The 17,979-nt window shown below is 43.9% G+C and overlaps 1 protein-coding gene across 2 annotated transcripts in view; it reads left to right on the top strand.

The window, feature by feature from the left end:
* Positions 1–17,979, top strand: part of LOC121609858 (vacuolar protein sorting-associated protein 13B-like) — a 316,585-nt gene that overhangs the window by 245,710 nt on the left and 52,896 nt on the right. For both annotated transcript variants that reach the window (XM_041941573.1, XM_041941574.1), the window contains exons 39-42: positions 3,588–3,790; positions 5,128–5,341; positions 7,626–7,810; positions 16,336–16,532. In XM_041941573.1, the coding sequence (XP_041797507.1) occupies positions 3,588–3,790; positions 5,128–5,341; positions 7,626–7,810; positions 16,336–16,532 (799 nt within the window). The remainder of the gene's footprint in view (positions 1–3,587; positions 3,791–5,127; positions 5,342–7,625; positions 7,811–16,335; positions 16,533–17,979) is intronic.

Genomic DNA, 17,979 nt, shown 5'->3' with positions numbered 1-17,979 from the left:
AGTGTGTGCGCGTGTGTGTGTGTGTGTGTGTGTGTGTTATTGCCATTTTCATATGTCGGGATCTATTTCATTCAGCTCCATCTGAGCCAGTATTCTAAGCCCAAAATACATAAAGTAGAGCTGCCTTACATACCCCCCAAACAACAGCTGTCCATTTAATCCAGAGTTTATTAGTAAGTGTGTGTGTGTGTGTGTGTGTGTGTGTGTGTGTGTGTGTCTGTCCAACCACTTTTCTTGTAAGGTGAAGAGCTGTATTAAGTGGTGATTGGATGATCTACTGGCCTCCAGTATTTGTGTTTTATTCTGTTTTATGTGATTATGGTTTAGACTCTCCAAAAAGTTGCTGCTGCTCCTTTATTTTCTTCTCGTGCTGAATAAAACTCATGCTCTTCTCTTTCATTTTGCCTCTATCCCTCTCTCTTCCCCATTGTCTCTTGGTTTTTGTGGTTTTGCCCATCATCTGTAAACAAGTTAGATCCTCTATGAAGGCAAACACAGGTACCGCCCGCCTCATCCTCCAATACTTTCCCACCGCCTCCTTTTTTTCCTTGGCATTCCCACTGCTCCTCCCTGCTTATGGCAGTACTTCACAGCTCAGCAGTGTAATGTCTTTGGGCTGTCTGGCTGACACATCTCTGGAGACAAACCTACATAACTGTAATATGGTCATACAGGGCAAGAGCGGGGATGGAGGGAGCATGGAGAAATGACTGTTATGCAGCCTGGATGGAAGAATGGAGTTAGAGATGAAGGCAGAAAGGGATTCCCCCTCATTAAAACCACTCCCAATTAGGGTGATTCTTAAGTGCGCTGGCTGCTTCTGCTGGCTCAAATACCAGGATGCTGCGGTCAACTGGGCTATAAATGACGCATGGTGAGACAGGAGAAAATGCTTTGATACACACTGTGTGTGTGAGCAAATGTGTATGTGGGTGTATTTGTTTCCACTTGTTCACCTGGGTGTGCACGGTGCTGTGTCTGTGTTTACACATGTATGCATGCAGGCATTTGGCCTTATTCTGTATGTACTTAAATGCATCTGCACTTATGTGCTTGTGTCTGCTTTTATACGTGTGTGTGAATGAAAGATTCTCCATTTAACAAGCCATTTTGGGAGTTCCCTCGCGCTGTCTAATAAATCCTAGCCATGAAAATAAACCCGATGTCCACAGTTCAGTAAGTAATCTCTAACAGCTCTCTCTGCACCACAACACCAGAAGATATTAGCAGGTAAACTGCCAACTTGTATCAACAGTGTCTTTCCTAAGAGAAATGAGTCATCCCAGTATAATATTTCCCCCAGAATGATTTATACAAGAGAAGCTCTCTTTCACTGGAGCCCCCCTGTTGTGTTATTGGGCTGTAATGTTGAATAAGATGTTCCTTAGTCAGTTTACCAAGCCTGAAAAGATGTGAGTACACTTGTGTGTCATATCTTCATCATATCATAACTCTCTCTCGCTCTCACACCCTCTGGTGGTGTGTCTCACACTCTCCCCCTCCGTGTCAATATCTATTTGTCTCCTCGTTTATCAACCCCCCCCCATCTCTTCCACCTATCCTGATTTACCCCGAGTGAACCCCCAGGAACACTGACGAGCCTTCCTTCTCTCAAAGGTCCTTCCTCATAGGACTGAAGCTTAAATGGTTCCAAAAAAGTTGGGAGTCTGTGTAAACCGTCAATAAAACCAGAATGGAGTCATTTGCAAACAAACTGTGTTCACCAACAACAGTTTTACAAGGTGTTTCCAAGCCCATGTAGTAACATCCTTTATACAATCATGTGTTTCACTAAGTGGTGAACTTCGCTCCATCCTCACTTGTGAACTCCTTCATTACCCAATCATGATACTGTCACCTGTTACCAATCAACCTGTTTACCTGTGGAATGATCCAAACAGGTGTTTTTGGAGCGTTCCTCAACTTTCCCAGTCTTTGTTGCTCCTGTCCTAACTTGTCTAAAATCGATTCAGAATAAGCAGATATTTATAACGATCAATGAAGTTGATGAGGTCAGACATTAATTATATTGTCTTTGTGCAGTATGTCAGAAAGGATTATCAAATGATCACATTCTGTTTTCTTTATGTTTTACACGGCGTCCCAACCTTTACAGTGTCACATATGGTTACCTTGGGGTTTTTTGAGATACCAGTGCTTGTTACAGTGCTAACAAAACGCCTGCTCATCACTGTTACGTTGTTGCTGTTTTGAATGTGATGGTGTGTGCATGTGTTGTGAAATTTTAAAGGTCAAACGATTAAATAACAGGAACGATCATACGTAACTTATAGTTAGAGCTGAAGCAGGTGTGCCGCTGCTTTCTTTTCCTTTTCCAGACTGACAGCCAAGCTGTACTGACTGGAGTGAGAATTTCAGTTAAAAGGCATCTTTAAAGAGCCGCTTCTCAGGGCATTATTAGTCATCTAGGGCTGGTTTCCAAATGGGCTGCTGCTGTTGCAGCTTTAACTGACCAGATTAGCCCTCCCATGTCAACAACTAGTAGAAGGGGTTTCAGTCTGTTGATTTATGGGACCAAAAATCCAAGCTCAGGACAGCCTGTGACCACAGTGACACATCTCTGTTTTAATGGAAAGGACAGAGAATGCTGTCCTTATTAAGTTGGGGCTTTTGCTACCTTTGGTTCTTTCTGGATGAGTGGGTGTTTGGCTCCTTTGTCTGGATCCCATCAGCGTTTTCTCACCGTCTTCATGTCTGCTAAACCTTTTAGTTTACAAGATCACAGAAACACGGAGTTTGAACTTGACTCCATGCAGGTTCAGATTGATGTAGCCATGACCTCGGAACACCTGTGTTCAAGGAGACACACAGGAGTCACATCTGTTCTTCTTCTTAACTGATGTACATTTTTAGCCTCAGACCCAAATACTAGAAAATTGTCACCTTATACCCTGTTAAATTAATAACTTCCGCTAGTACATACCAGTCCACTTAAAATAAAATCATTATTTTTTATTGGTTATCAGTCCATCAATTAAGAAACATGAGGGCAAAGGCAGGGACATGCTGTATTAGTATTTCAGTATAGTATTAGTATTATAGTACAATATTTGAGAGAGCCAAGTGTTTATGTTAATCACATTAAATGAGTTCATGTTAAACAGTTTGGAGGACAGTGATGTGGTTGGTATAATTGTGCTGAATGTTTGCCTTTGACATCACATAGCCAGGCTTAGTGAAAACACAGAGGCAGGAATTCATGCCACTGAATTTCCACTGTGTTTCAGTTTGTCTGGCTTAGTTGCACCTGTATCAGTGAATTGGGTTATTGTTTGTGTATAATTAAATATATCTATATTTCACTTTGAAACTTGTATTTATTTAAGACATTTACCGTCTATTTGAACCCTCTTCCTTCTTTTTTCCAATGTGTAGTCAAAAGATTAGTGACTGCTTTTTCCTTATCCTCAAACCACTTTGTACATAGGGTGCATACATCATTGACGAGACATTCTTCTTCATCGTAGTCCAAACTTTTTTGACATGTCATTTACCTTTTGTTTTCCCTCTATAGTTCCCCACTGTGCTATAGGTTCTGCTCATTGCTACTCCTTCTGTCTTCCTAGATGCAGTTCAGTCTGCATCTGTGCAGATGGAGCTTCAAGATGTGTTGGTGAGGACAGGGCTGAAGGACCGAAGCCGTCTCCTGCTGGGGCCGTTCTCCTGCAGCACTTCCCTGGAGGCTCGGTGGTGTCGGCACAGCGGCAGCCCTGGACCTGAGCCTGGCCCTCCTAAACTGCTGTTGGACCTGAAGGGGGGCCTTCTGCAGGTTTGCATACGCCTGACTTCAAATCAGCATTCTCAAACATAAGATTTATCACTCAGCACAGCTATTATAGTTTGTAGCACCTCTGCACCTGGTTAGAACCGAGAGGCTTGCTCAAGGACACACACAAGCCCAGAGGGTTGAGCGAGACTCATTGGGTTGAAGAACAGCCTCTAATTACGGTGCAATGCTGCTGCCCACTTAGATGTCACCTCAGCTTGAGTGCCTTTGGTTTCCAAATTAGTCCGTACAGTATTCATAGGCTGACACCCACTGGCACAGCTCATCACACTCCTCTTAAATCCGCTGTTCCTCTTCAACCCTGCCGTGGCTTCTGTCCTCTTTGCAGTTGAAGTGATGACAGTAGGAACTGCATGCTGTAATTCCACTGCAGATTTGAGTCACATCTGCTGGTTAAGTGGAGAAATATTATAAGACTATTTTTAGGGCTTATATCTTATGTGTGCTTTTTTTCCTGTAAGAAGTTACATAATGTCCACACTGAAAAGCCCCTTTTCAATGTGACTAACTGAATGCATAATTACTGATGTATTATTCCACATTTCTTCTTCGGGGGGAAGCCCCTGCCCCTTTCCCATATTTCGATGATTCCCTCAGTGCTTTTATTGCGTGCCCATTAACAGAAACATGACTCGCAACTCAACACTTAATACGTAACCATACATTTCCCTCTGTAAATATTGGCGTTTGTGGTGTTTTAATCAAGTCCTGTACAAAAACCACCGGAATTCCTTCCGATTCCTTCTTCTCGTGCACTCTTTCCAAAAACCTGGAAAAAAATCCCCAAATTTTCCTGTTTTTAGAGTTTAGTCATAACCCACCCTTGCAAGCTAGTGAGGAGCGGGCAAGCAGGCAGGCAGCTCCATGTGTGAAGAGTTTTTGACTCAGAGATTCCTGGTCCTTAGTCCAAACCCCAGGCAGACCCGCTTTGATGGAGCACGGGAAGGGGAATGCCGTGGGTAACTAAGTAGGATGTAAGGTTGTGTTGGATAATGTTAGAAAGGATGTGAAGGGGTGATGACAAGGGTAACCCTGACTGCCTCTCTTCCTGTTTTGGAAAAGCATGTTGAGTAATTGTCGACACAGGTCTTTATCCACCAGCTGTGACTCTGTGTCACTGTCTAGTTTTTCCTCATTAGAGTCTGTTCTTTAACTTTCTTTCTTTAATTCCTCTGTATTACTATCACATGTCTTTCAGTCCCTGTACCCTACATCTTGTCTTTCACTGTTTGTCTCTGTCTACCCTTGTTCCCCACCCCACACTCTTTACTTGCTGTTCTCTCCCAGTCATTTCTATCCTCTCTGCTTCTTCTTGACAGCTCTTCTGGGGCCAGGAACATCTGAGCTGCCTGAAGCTGGTGGAGGAGCACCTACAGGTCTACCTAAACCTCCACAAAGGGGATTCGGCTGATAGTTCCAAGGGCAAGGCCTGCCACACCCAGCCACCTCCCTCTCCAGGCTCTCCCTCTCCCAGGACAGAGCACAGCTCAGATGACCTGCGGACAGGCCATTTTCAATACCTCCAGGACTCAGGTGAATGTTTATACAGTGCATCCTGGTCCCCTGCAGAGATGAAGAAACAGTTAATGATAAAAGTGATTATATAGTGCTTTTCTAGTCATACAGACCACTCAAAGTGCTTTACAGCACAAGACATTCTTCTATTCACATACACATTCCTACACTGGTGAGACTAACATGAAGGTGCTACCTGCTCATCAGGAGCGATAAGCATTCACACACACTCACATTCTGATGGCACAGCACCTGGAGCTGTTTGGCGTTTGGTATCCTGCCTAACAATACTTTGACAAGTAGACTGCAGGGGCCAGGGATCGAACCACCAACCGTCTGATTAATGGCTCCACCTCCTGAGCCACAGCTGCCCCATTGCAAGTGGCTAATAGTGTAGCCAGGCTCAAATCTATGAAAATCACTGGTTACTGAACTCTAAATCTATTCCAAGTGACTGCGTTGTGGAACTTTTCATTTCTTAGAACAGCACCTCAGTAGATGTTCAACAGCAGCTCAGACTCTTTGCTTTATCGGCAGACATTCACAGTTGTAGTCTCAAACAGACAGAACTGCTTTTTAAAGGACAGTATCAAGGAACTAAGAGTAAAATTATATATATACTGGTCACTGGTCCTTGAATCCGTAGGACGAACCATGGTCAATCGGCCCTAAACTCATATAACTGAGTTTGTACTGACTGAAAAAAGAACCTTTGTGTCAAAGTGAGATGTCACTTAAGATACACATTGCCTTAAATCAAAGTCAGATCAAAGCCCTCTGTGGAAAGAAGTTTCATCGGACATGTCTGCCTGGTTCCACTCTGAGTAACATGCTGTTTATTCCCCCTCTTTGTGCTTTGTGTGTGCTGTCCTCTACGTGTGCACACACACAGACACACACAGGAACATTATACACAGAGGATCAAACTTCTCTCTGGCTGTAGACCAGCCGTCCACTCTGTCAGCTGTGGTTGAGTCTTTGTTTGTTGCACTGTTCCACTGGTCTTTGATGCATTTAATATGCTGGCTGAAGCAGGAGAACGTACAGTAGTGAACTAGAACAGAGGGCACAATCTGTCGGCAACATGTTGTCAACAGCCGGAGAAAACCGGGCCCCGGAGTACAGGGAACAGCGAGTGGCCCCCCCGGGCCCGACACAGGGACGGATGGGATAGATGGACAGAGGAGGAGATGGAAGATGGATGGAGAGAAGGGTTGAAGCAGTCCCCGTCTCTCACTTTCTCTAAGTTCACGCTAACTCAGATGACAGCAAGACCTCATGAACGTGTCTGTTCTTTCTTTAATCCACCCTTTTCGCAAAAGAACAATAGACTGTCCACCTTCGAGTGGGCAGCTCACCACTTCACATAAAAGGAGAAACTAACCACAGACAGATTTCGCTGCCCCTTCAAATGCGTTTTCTACAAAGAGACTCTCAGTGTTTGTACCCCCAGGGGCCAAACAAAGCAGCAGTTCTCTGCTTGACTGTTTTTTTTCAAATAAACATTTTTCCAAAGGACTTGAATCCCAAACAGCAGCCACGACTTGAGTCAAACACCACTCAGAAGTTTAGATCTAGATCCAGTGTTATCCAGCTTTTGCAGGTGCTTGGCATGGTTCAATCAATGGTTGTTTACTCAATAGCAAAAATGTTTACTCAGTCACTTTGTTTATATACGGCTTCTTACACATGTAAACATCGTGAAAGCGTGGAAACATCGACAGCGCTTTTTAGGAGATATTGTTTTGGAGGGTTCGGATTCCATAGTACAACTAGAAATAACTTGAAAACATCACAGCATCGAAGATGTATGCGAGTCAAAGTTGTTGTTTTTTGCCACAAAAGGTTGATTTCATAATTTGAGAAGAACTCCACACCATGGTGCGTCCCACTTCAGATTCAGAATTTTCATCTGTGTGTGTCTTTCCTCCACAAGCATCTGAAAATGTTGAAGGAAGCCAGTTAAGCCTTTAAACAGACTTCTTGTTGTGAAGCGTCGTGTGGTCGTGGGTTTTATGATACCTGAAGAATGTACAGCAGTAAAGTAGTAATCTACTGTATCTTAAAGCATAAAATCCATGGGCTCCTTCCAGTTTATCCTCTGCTTTCCAGTCGCATCATCTTTTATCTCCTCTTTTCTTTTCTACTGTTTTCCTTGCCTCATTTTCTTATTCTCTTAGCTCATCAGCGTGTGTTTTCCCTCTTCTTTTTATATCATCCTGTAAAGCACAGCATGAGCCCTGCCATTAGATCACTGAGTTTAGTTATTCTGAGAGTATTGTTAATTTTTCTGTTCTTGCAGCTTCCCAGAGACTGCCAGGACCCCATGAGGTGGTGTTCTACAGTGAGACGGAGGATAGCCCAGGGGTGATGCTGTGGAGGTACCCTGAGCCTCGTGTCCTTACCTTTGTCAGGATAACTCCTGTCCCTTTCAACACTACAGAGGACCCTGAGATCAGCACTGCCGACCTGGGGGATGTCCTGCAGGTAGAGACACACGTAGCTCTTGATTAGAAAAACTGTTAGTATGTTATACTCCTGTGCTGTTTCGAAACCTGCATTCTGTCTTCACACTACTTTCATGCACACACACTGTGCACCCCCTGCTCCCCACACACATGCCCCTGGACACACCTGGAGGAGATCTGCACTCTGCTCTTCTAGTTCATCACTTGTATCTGGATGTGTTGTGGTCTGCTGGAGTCCTGCTACTATAAAGAAGGTGAAAGAGGAGTAAACTGAGACGAGAGCCAACACTCCCCTCTCACTGCTCACTGTTTAACATCACCTGCAATGAAAGAGAAATAAACTGTCTCAGAGTTGGGCTGCGTGCCAGTAAAATTCCCACGATATAAGTCATGAGAACTCCCATACCCTATGTGTTATTGAATGACAGAGACCCCTGCTGTCCCTCCAAACATGTAATACATGGTCAGACAGCTGTTTAAGTCATCTTGCATGCTCTGGTGTGAATAGCCAGGTGTCTCCAACCCCAGATGAGGTTATAATTTGGCAGGCTGTAGCAGCTACTGAGTCTACAGGGCCTCAGTGGGGGACAGGACATCCCACTTTTCCTCCGATCACTCATCCTCTGCCTTTCTATCCCCCGCCTCACTTTCCACCTTATCATCCTCCAGGGCGAGCAATGTCCCAAATCAAGTTCTTTTGCTTCCTCCTCCGTGATCTTTCTTTTTTCCTGGAACAGAAATATGCTATTTTTAGGTCAAATTGCCTGACACTGTCACAGCTACAGTCTTATTTTTTGACCATGCAATTAGGAATGAAATTCCTCGTCATACGATATGCACAACATGTTTTTTGTATATGTCAGCTGTCAGCTAAACTTAATCCAGTCATGTTCCTGAACAAATGCATTTTCCCTGTTCTTTTCCTACTCATATTAAGTTTCACAGCTTATATTAGCTGTGTTTATTCAGATATTATTTTCATTTCTGTTGGTATTGTGGTTTTAAATTCAATTTTATGTAGTGGAAAGGTCTTCAGAAGTCACACTGAGAAGCAGACGCTGAGAAGAATCCCTCTGGAGATGAGATAATGCCTCATCTGCTTTATTATCAAAATGTAGAACGTGAGGGTGGTTTCAAAATGCAATAAAATAAGCTCAGGTAATAAATTCCCAGATACTGCTCTAACATTACATTACTGCAATAACTGGTGAGAATTACTGCATACATGGTGTAATAAGTTATATTATTCACTATGATGAAGTAAAGCCTTGCAAAGTTAAAAAAAAAACCTGACTCATTCCTTATGAAGTGCAGTATTTATCATTGATCATTAAGGTCAGAATTTCGTGCTATTACATTATCCTGAAATTAATTACAGTAGCGAGTTTTATTACATTCCCAGCCCATTGATAAAGACTTTTTAATTGCATTTTTTAAGCCTGAGGGTTAGGTTACCTTTCTTCTATATTTTCTCACTGCTTTTTTCCTGCATCTGCAGCAGAAGTTTCTCATCTCCCCATATCCTCCCTTTATTTCTCAGATTCTTTCCTGGACTCCCACAGTCGTTTCACCTACAGTACAGATGTTTTCTTCTGTCTGTCAGTGTCAGCCCGGGAGAGACAAGATATTGGAAGGTGCTGCAGATGTCTGGCTTCCTTGCGAGGCTCCACAGCTGTAAAGTCTGTAATGACCAAAACTCCAAAGCCTCTAGCTGATTGGCTGCATATTGAGTTACAGTCAAGAACAGAGGGAGCTGGGGCGTGTAAGGGAGGGAGAGTTAGAAGGAGAGGTAGTGATAGACAGACTTGGAATAGGGAGAGGGTGGTTAATGGTAGTAGACTGACAGGAAGGACGAGTGGGACGAGGGAGAGGTGAGCAGAGATGGAGTGAGACGAGGTTCAAGAAGGAAGGATAATGATGGTCACAGAGGGAGGTGGTGTCTTCTGCGATGCTTACGGGAGCCTGTGCGCAAGAGGATCTGTGTGAAAATACACTTTCTCTGGTCCAGGGGAGAGAGATGATTCTTCACCAGCTGGTGAAGCAAGAGGCTGATGAAGGTCTGACAGCAGATACAACAAGCTGGCTGACGTATTCCAGCATCATGTCATGTTCATATGATTCCCATTCACAATCTGTCCTGCACTTGGACCACGGTGTATCAAATATCAGAGAGGAGATCGCTGGGTTCCTGCATTTATTTCTGCATCTGCATCTGTATGTCTGTGCATAAAAAATGGATGCCTCTCACTGTGGACACTGTGTGTGTGTGTGTGTGTGTGTGTGTGTGTGTGTGAGAGAGAGAGAGAGAGTGCAATACACAGTACGAGATGTGAAACCAATGGTTGATGAACATGTGGTTTCCACATCTTCTGCTCCACTCCTCATGTCATCTGGCATGGTCCTGTCTCTTCTGACAAGTCTGTTAAAAGGAATCAGGTGATGAGACTTCCACAGGGGAAGTGGTGAAAAGAGGAGGCTCCGAGCACCCAGCTATTACTGCAACCACTGTGGGGAAGAGACCCACTGGGGTCAGATACTCTGCCTGTAGCGAGAAGCAATACAAGCTAAGTATTTAAATTTGAGCCATTGTTATTGACAGTTCAGAAAATTGCCTCTGCAGTTGTGCAGAATTAGTTAGCATCTATCCGAAAGAGAAATGTGACTCATAGAAACCAAGTGAGGCATAGGTCAGGAGTGAGTCTCCTAATTCTGCTGCTTGTGTTTCTGTGACATGCATATAAACGTCCTGTCCAGACCCTGCAGCAGACATGTCTGTAACAGGACACTTGGACAGCTATAGAAGTGGGCATGTTAATAAAGGTACTAACATTAATGAAAAGCATCACTTACAAAGTGTATTTGTTAAACTGTTTTAAATCCACTGCTGAAAGCTACTCTGTTGCGTTTTGTCAACACTGCTAATAACAGTATCATGTATCATGGACTTTTTGAAAGGAGTGATTGTAAAGTAGTTATAAGACATTGGATCCATTTACTGATATGTTACACAGTCCTTCTTTCTTACCTCATATTTTTTGTCCAAACGCTCACATAGCATTACACCAGTTGTATGTTAGGCCAGGGGTTGGGTTCGTGGGGGTTATTTTAACAGGACCTCTTGGTCATCAGCCAAAGTCATTGTGATCCCACATTTAATCGATTTCAGCCTCTGGCAGACAATGGTTTTGCTTTCCTTTCTACAGAACATCAAAAGTCTCAATTAATTCATTTTTTATTTCTCCAAAGGCCAGAAAGAAAGTCCAGCTACAGAGAACGGAAATGCAGCCATAAAAATCCAAAAACCAGTAATGGCTCAGTTTCTGTTCCAAAGGAATTTCATTTATTTTGCATTTAGGCCTTGCAGAGAGAGCGAGAGAGAGAGACAGAGAGAGAGAGACAGAGAGAGACAGAGCAGGAAAGAGAAAGAAGGCAGTCATAATTTCTCAGGCCTCTAAAATTACCATGTGGCCACACAGAGATGGAGGCTGATAGATTTTGTGAAATGTAAAGTGAGAGGCATAGGGAAAGAAAAAGAAATGAGGACAGAGAGAGTGATATTTAGTATTGAGCTGTCTTGTCATCCCTCTCCATCATTTAGGCAGTAATGTTTTTCCAATTTTGGGCTGTTTACCAGCAGGTGGAGGGTGAAAAGGATTGCGTGAGGTGAACAAAATTAAAGTGACTCTTTTCCACATTTTCTCCTTCCCCTCATTCTCTTCCTCCTCCTCTGTCTTCTCCTTCCTTTTATCACAGTCCCCCCCCCCCCCCCCCCCCCCCCCCCCCCCCCCCTTTCCTTTGCTCCATGTCTCCACTCCTCTGAATAGATGAAGCTGGGGTTGGGCGGGGGGTCTTTCTCTGAGCCATTCTGCTCGCCTGTCCCCAGAGCAGATCATATTAACATTTTATAAAATCAAGATTTCCTGCATTTAAATAGTTGTGGTTTCCCAACTGGTTCCAGTATCTCGGTGGGGGAATTCAAACCTCCTTCCATTTCTCAAAGTCAAATTGCTTTTCTGTGCTGTTTTTACGTACAGTAGAAAGGGAGCGATGTCAGAAAGATGCAAGGGGGGTGGTGGGCAGCTGAAAAATGACAGATGCCTGAGCATCCACTGGTTCCCACCTGTAGAGGGCCCAAGTGATGAAGGGATAGAAGGAAAGAGGAAGGTGACTCATTCTCACCTTCTCACCGCCGTGTGGTCCAGTTCTCTGAATCATAAGCAGGTGTCCTCGCTGCTCTTTTTCCATCCCCCTCGTTCGTCTTCCCCTCCCTCTGCCTCTCTGTGGGGTTCTGAAGCCTGAGAAACAGGGAGTAAACACAGGAGCTATGATTCAGCCTGACCTCAGATCAGGGGAGCAGGAGGAGGAGATACACTTTGTTTAAGTGGAGAGCAACAACTCGGAGAGCAACGGATGTCACACGTTCGCATATGCATTTGCCTTTTACCAATGCTAGCTTTTCTCAATATGCAAATGTGTCAATTTTGATCATCCGCTCTCTGTATGGGCAGTTGCCCAAATCGCTCCGACTTTTTCAGACAAAAATCCCACCATCTGCTCCCCTGCTGTTGCTTTCGTGCATGGCGCTGCGGGCTGTCCTTTAATGTACCAGCAGGGCTCGGCACTGCCATCATGGCCCTGCTGGTGACAGATAGCATAAAGCCTCTGTGGCCTGAGATGAACTGGCAACCTTCAGCCATAACCACTGCTGCAGCTGTTGTTTCTGTCATTGTTGTTATTATGAGAAACACAGGTCCGCCATCAGCTTCACATCCGCGGCGCACCCATTTTTATTGATTCACACTTTTTCCACCATTAGTCAAAATGTGCAACCTTTTGTGGGGAATTAGAATCTGGGGGGAGTCAGTGGGGTATTTCAATTCAGAGCGACACATTGAACCAGAAAGAACAAGAGCGTATTTTAGCCAAGATAACTATTATTTTAGTGGGACAGCGCTCAAGCAGACCTGCATTAGTCACAGCTAATGCGCTATAAAAATAAAAGACTGTCCATGTGGTTAATTTGATCTGGAGTTTTTACACCTCATCCACCAAAACTCCAGTCCCCCTTTTTATAAATTTGGCATTACAGAGGAGAAACAAAAAAAAGTTGAGCGTGAAGATCCCAGCATGGGCTTATTCCTGATTTTCCACACTGATTAATGTTAACGTATATTAGCCCACCTGAGACAGCATAGCGGGAGTCATTTTCAGAACAATTTTCATTACATCTCCTGAGTAAACATTTGCTCAAGCCGATGTCAATTCAATTTGTCTGCTGGCTGATAAGAGGTAGCTAGCAGTGGAATTTGTAGACATATAGGCATCAGTGAAATAACAGAAGACCTAATAGCAGTGTTGATATTGTTAATAAACGTAATGGCAGACAAGGCTGTGCATGTCAGCAGTCACAGCCTCAAAGGGAGCTAGGGGAGTCTTCAGTTGCAGAGACATGTTTAAACTTTCGCAGTGATCACACCTGGGTTGATCATGGAAATTGAAATCATTTCTGTATGTTGCGTATTTGCTTTAGTTTGCCTGCCTGCCTTTAGTTAACCTTTTGAGAAACTGTGATTGGTCAATCAGTCTCAGAAAAGTAAATCCATGCAGAATTGTAGTTTGCGGTTTGGCAGAAGCAGGGCCGGGTGACAGGGATGGAAATCAGATCTGTGTATACACAATGCTGCCAACAGTCCTGGATTTGAATATATTTGTAAATAGTTTTGAATATTTAAACTAATTGAAAAGTCCTCATCTTAGCTTTCCAGGCATTTGAACCACCTCCAAAATGGAACCTTGACTCAAAAATTAAGATAACGTTTAAGATAACCCTTCATGGGATATTTTGCCCTGAGTTCTAGCTGGCAGGCCTGCTTTGTCTAGAGACTGAAGAAAATGCATATTGGAGCCATCCAGCCAAGGGAATGTCAGCTATTCAGGGTTACATGTTGTTTATCAGATAAGGTACACACACAATCAGGCAGCGGAAACTAACACTGCCCAGACTGTATCATGCACTCACATCCATATGCACACCTGTGTATACACATATGTATACATGCATATTGTCTTTCATACGTACAATTATACATACTGTAGTCTTTCTCTTGAACACATATATACAATCCATTTGACATATACACAGGTGCCTCCTCCTCCCAAAAGTCGGTGCCAGACATCCAATTCAACACAGCAAAAAAAAAAAATTCTTTCACATTTTTTCTTTCTTTTTCCATCATCCCTGCAACATTTTTTGAGCTGGTTATCGATTTCATCTCCACTCTCCTCCAAGGCCAGGGCTGCAAGTCAAAGGGAACGTGACGCAAATTCAACCATGCAAATTTATTCCACTGTGCCATATACGTACCTCACATATTCATTTCTGGATGCCGTCATGTATATAGAATATCACAGGTGAAAAAAAAACACCCTCTGTGTTTTAGCAACGCAGTTCTGGGAATTCTCGATGGAGATTCAGTGAGTTTCCGCTTCGGTGGCTCAGTGTTGGGGCTGCGGGTGCACCACTCTGTCAGGTGCAATTATGAGAAGTTGATTCCAGGAAGACCTGTGTGGCATTTCATACATGACGTAAGCTACGGTTACCTCATGCATTCCTCCCGAACCGTACAGTCCCACACTTATGAAGGCGCACACACATTTTGTCAACACTAAGCTTTTCTCGTACACACATACCAACTTGTTGACAGCTGCATGAGTTTGGTAATTGTCTGGGGAGCTTTGTACCTCCGGTAAACAATTGGATTGTCAAAGACACATGTGCAAAGGCAAATGCACTCACTCACCCATATACACTACACACACACACACACACACCTCACTGCCTGGCACCCTTCAGGTGTGCTGTTAAGAGCTCCCTGCCACCACTGATCCATCAGTAGCTGAGTTGTGCAGGTGGTCGAGGGAACTTGAGAACCTGGTTTTGTTCACACAGGAGCACCAGACACATTTATGCTAATTTTGGCTCAATGTGAGAGGAATGAATGAGGCCTACCAGTCATCACATAATGTGAGAACACTCGCACAGCCTGATTGTTATTCAGTCTGAGAAACAGCTCCAGGACTCCAATGCTAATGGCTGTCTTGTAGCGCATAGTTGCCTGGTGTTTAGTTATGCTGTGGTCATGCAGTGTTGTTATGGAGATGGGCTGTCCTCTTGCTGCGTTGGTGGTCTGCGGTCAAAGTGTTGTAGTTTTTTCCGCCTTGACGAGAAATTAAAGATTGGTTTGTCTGAAATGAGTAAAATCGAAGGTTGTAATACAAACATCATAAAAAAGCACTTGTTCCTGCCTTCTTCCAGGCAAGGATTCCCCGTGACTTGAAAGGGTCAGTTAAGTATGAATGCTTGATGATCTGCAGACCACTGAAGTTGCTTCATACTTCACAGGGCTGAAGTCGTACCTGTTGTGCAATAACAAACCCCTTACAGTAATCCTATTGCTGATGAGTAATCAGGGTCACGCTGAGGGGGTTACAATAGTCTGCTTGTTTGAACTGGAGCCTCAAGTTAAAGTGATGAACAACTGAGGGATACAATAGTAAGACAGCACTGCTGTCTATTTGTAGGGGAGACTAAGTGGGGGATATAAAAACACTGCTCTCATCTGACGGAGCAAAACCTTAAGAAAGGCATATCTGATCCATTGGTAGAAAACAGTATCATTTCTACAGCAAAATCATACATAAAGTCATTCTCTGGCATGTTGCTGATGAGTACTAACAGCAACAGTAACTATTTGAGTTAGTGTTTCAGTTGAAAATTTGTTTCAGCAGCTTCAGAGCTCATTGTAACCGTAAAAGGCAGAGAAACACACTGGCTATGCAGTGTCTTTGGGTCCCTTTGAAGTATCCAAGAGAGCAATTCCTTCACATTTCCTCCAAGCTCTCCAGGAGAGAAAACAAATATCTATGATTATTTTTAGTCTGTGTTCAATGGTTGTCAACAGCTGGCTGTATGGAAAATAGGAAGGAAGAAAAAAATGGTGCTAGACCTTTGTGCTCATGTGACTTCAGTTTAGCCGTTATTGACTGGTTTGTATCTAGTTCAGAAGCACTCTGACTCTGTATGAGGAGGAGGAGGAGAGGTTTGTTTGACCCACAGACATTAATGAAGACTTGCATAAGCAAGAGCACAGAGGTGAAGTGTCATCCTCTTTGACATTGACCATCATTCTCACTGTGTTTACTCAGCAAATACCAAAACGGCTGTTCTGCAATCATTCGCAGCAGACCTCCTTTTTTATTTCTGTCCTAAACCTTACACGTACTTAACATTTCTGCTTAAGTATGTTGTGATGGGGCCTTAATCAATTCAGCTTCATACCTTTCATAACAAAGAATTATTTTTTTGTGGTTTGTGATGTTGTGTCAATTCCGATAATGATTATGTTAACACTGAAGAACACTGAGTTGATGGATTCTAAATACCATGTACTCACAATGCTGCTCCCCCTGAGAGGATGGAGAAGTCGCATAAAAGCAAAATAAAATGCATATTTGGCAGTTTTGTAAGTAAGCTTTTCCTTCCAGGTACCATGCAGCCTGGAGTACTGGGACGAGCTCCAGCAGGCCTTTGTTCCATACCGGGAGTTCAGCCTTTCAGAGAGCAGTCCCTGCCAGCTGCAGCTGCCCAGCCTCAGCCTCGGCGACCAGCAGAAGGAGCTGGTGGCCTCGGACCTGTGGAGGATAGTGCTCAATAATAACGGAGAGGGAGGTGATGAGCAGAGGTGAGGGAAAATTCTTCTTCTTCTTGTTCTACATTTTGTACTGTAACTCTGTGCTTGCAGGTATCTCTGTGTTGCATGCGTGCCTGTAGGGCCGTGCTTGTTTGTAAGAGAGCGTGTGTATGCCTATACGTAAATGTGTGCGTGGATCTACAGTACGTGTGCCGTCCAGTGTGAGGGAAAGCAGAGAGCGAGAGCGCACCCAGGCCGCCGAGCACAAAGAGCTAGCAATGTGTCCCTCGCCCCACATCTGGTGTGCAGGAGCAGGGAGCGGGCTTGGAAGGCGTTCAGATCGACCTAATGAGATTTCCCAGCACACCAAGTGCCTGTCAGGGCCCATCCGGATTCCTTCCTGCTTACCTTGAGTGTATCTAATCGAGGGGAAGCTCACGGGAAGCAAGAGGAGTAAAGCCCCCATTGGGTTGGCTTATAAGTTCTTAGGCCTGGCCTGGCCTGGGTTGGGTTGGGTTGGGCTGGGATAGACTGGGCCAGCCAAGCACCGTAACACCTCAAAGAGCATGTCTTTACTCCCGTCTTCCTGCTACCACTGCTTCCTCTCTTCATCTCACTCATGCCTCACCCGGCATCCTGTTACATCTTCTGCGCTTTACCCATTTTTCATTTCTTTCTGTCTTTTTCTCCTTCCTTCCTCGTCTTAATTTACTCTCTCGTTTTTTCTCATCCCCCCCTTTTTACTTCCTCCTGGGATTTAGGAAACTTTTAGTGGAAGAGAATTGCCAAGCCCACATTCTGTGTGGCTTAGAGAGCTCCAGAGGAGCAGAAAGGGAGGTTTAAGAAAACATGTAAGAGAAGAAACAGAGAAAAAACTCTGCAGTACCAGATACAGTGTAAAGCAAAATATACATCTGTGTTTCATTACAATCATACTCCAAACACTACATTTCCTTTATGTTTAAATTATTTGTCTTTTTTGATCAAAATTGATTCCCCTTTCCTTACTCGCTCGTTTCATCTGCCTTACTTTAGTTTCCACCAGAAAAATAACTTGGCTGCCCTGCCAACTGGAAGTAATGAAAATTGTCAACATATGATGCTTATCTTTTTAAGGAGCACTCTGCTGCACCAGCGTTTTTCAGGTCTTGAGCGTTTCCTGCTGGAGTTGTTATGGTGGATCATGGTAGCAGCAAATTACAGAGCAAATGGTCATTCACTTCAATTACCTTCCATTCAACATCATCAACCATGACATGCAATTAATGTCCATGGAGAGGTTCTGCAGGAAACTGCGGCAGTAATAATGTACCTAAACTCCCAGCCTCGGACAGCGAGGAGGCCACTATTTTCATTCCTTTTTGTTTGAATAATTGTTGCATTTGTGACAAGGATGTCACACAATTTATAACTCCCTGGGCAAGAGACAAAAGCATTCAGCTACAAATAAGGATCAGACTATTTTAATTAGTGAGTAGAATTATTCTGGCCATTATTC

Source organism: Chelmon rostratus, chromosome 8, assembly GCF_017976325.1.
Source record: "Chelmon rostratus isolate fCheRos1 chromosome 8, fCheRos1.pri, whole genome shotgun sequence".
In the NCBI taxonomy this organism is placed as follows: domain Eukaryota; kingdom Metazoa; phylum Chordata; class Actinopteri; order Chaetodontiformes; family Chaetodontidae; genus Chelmon; species Chelmon rostratus.
The sequence above is the reverse complement of the archived record's forward strand: the minus strand, read 5'-3'. Positions and strand labels throughout refer to the sequence as shown.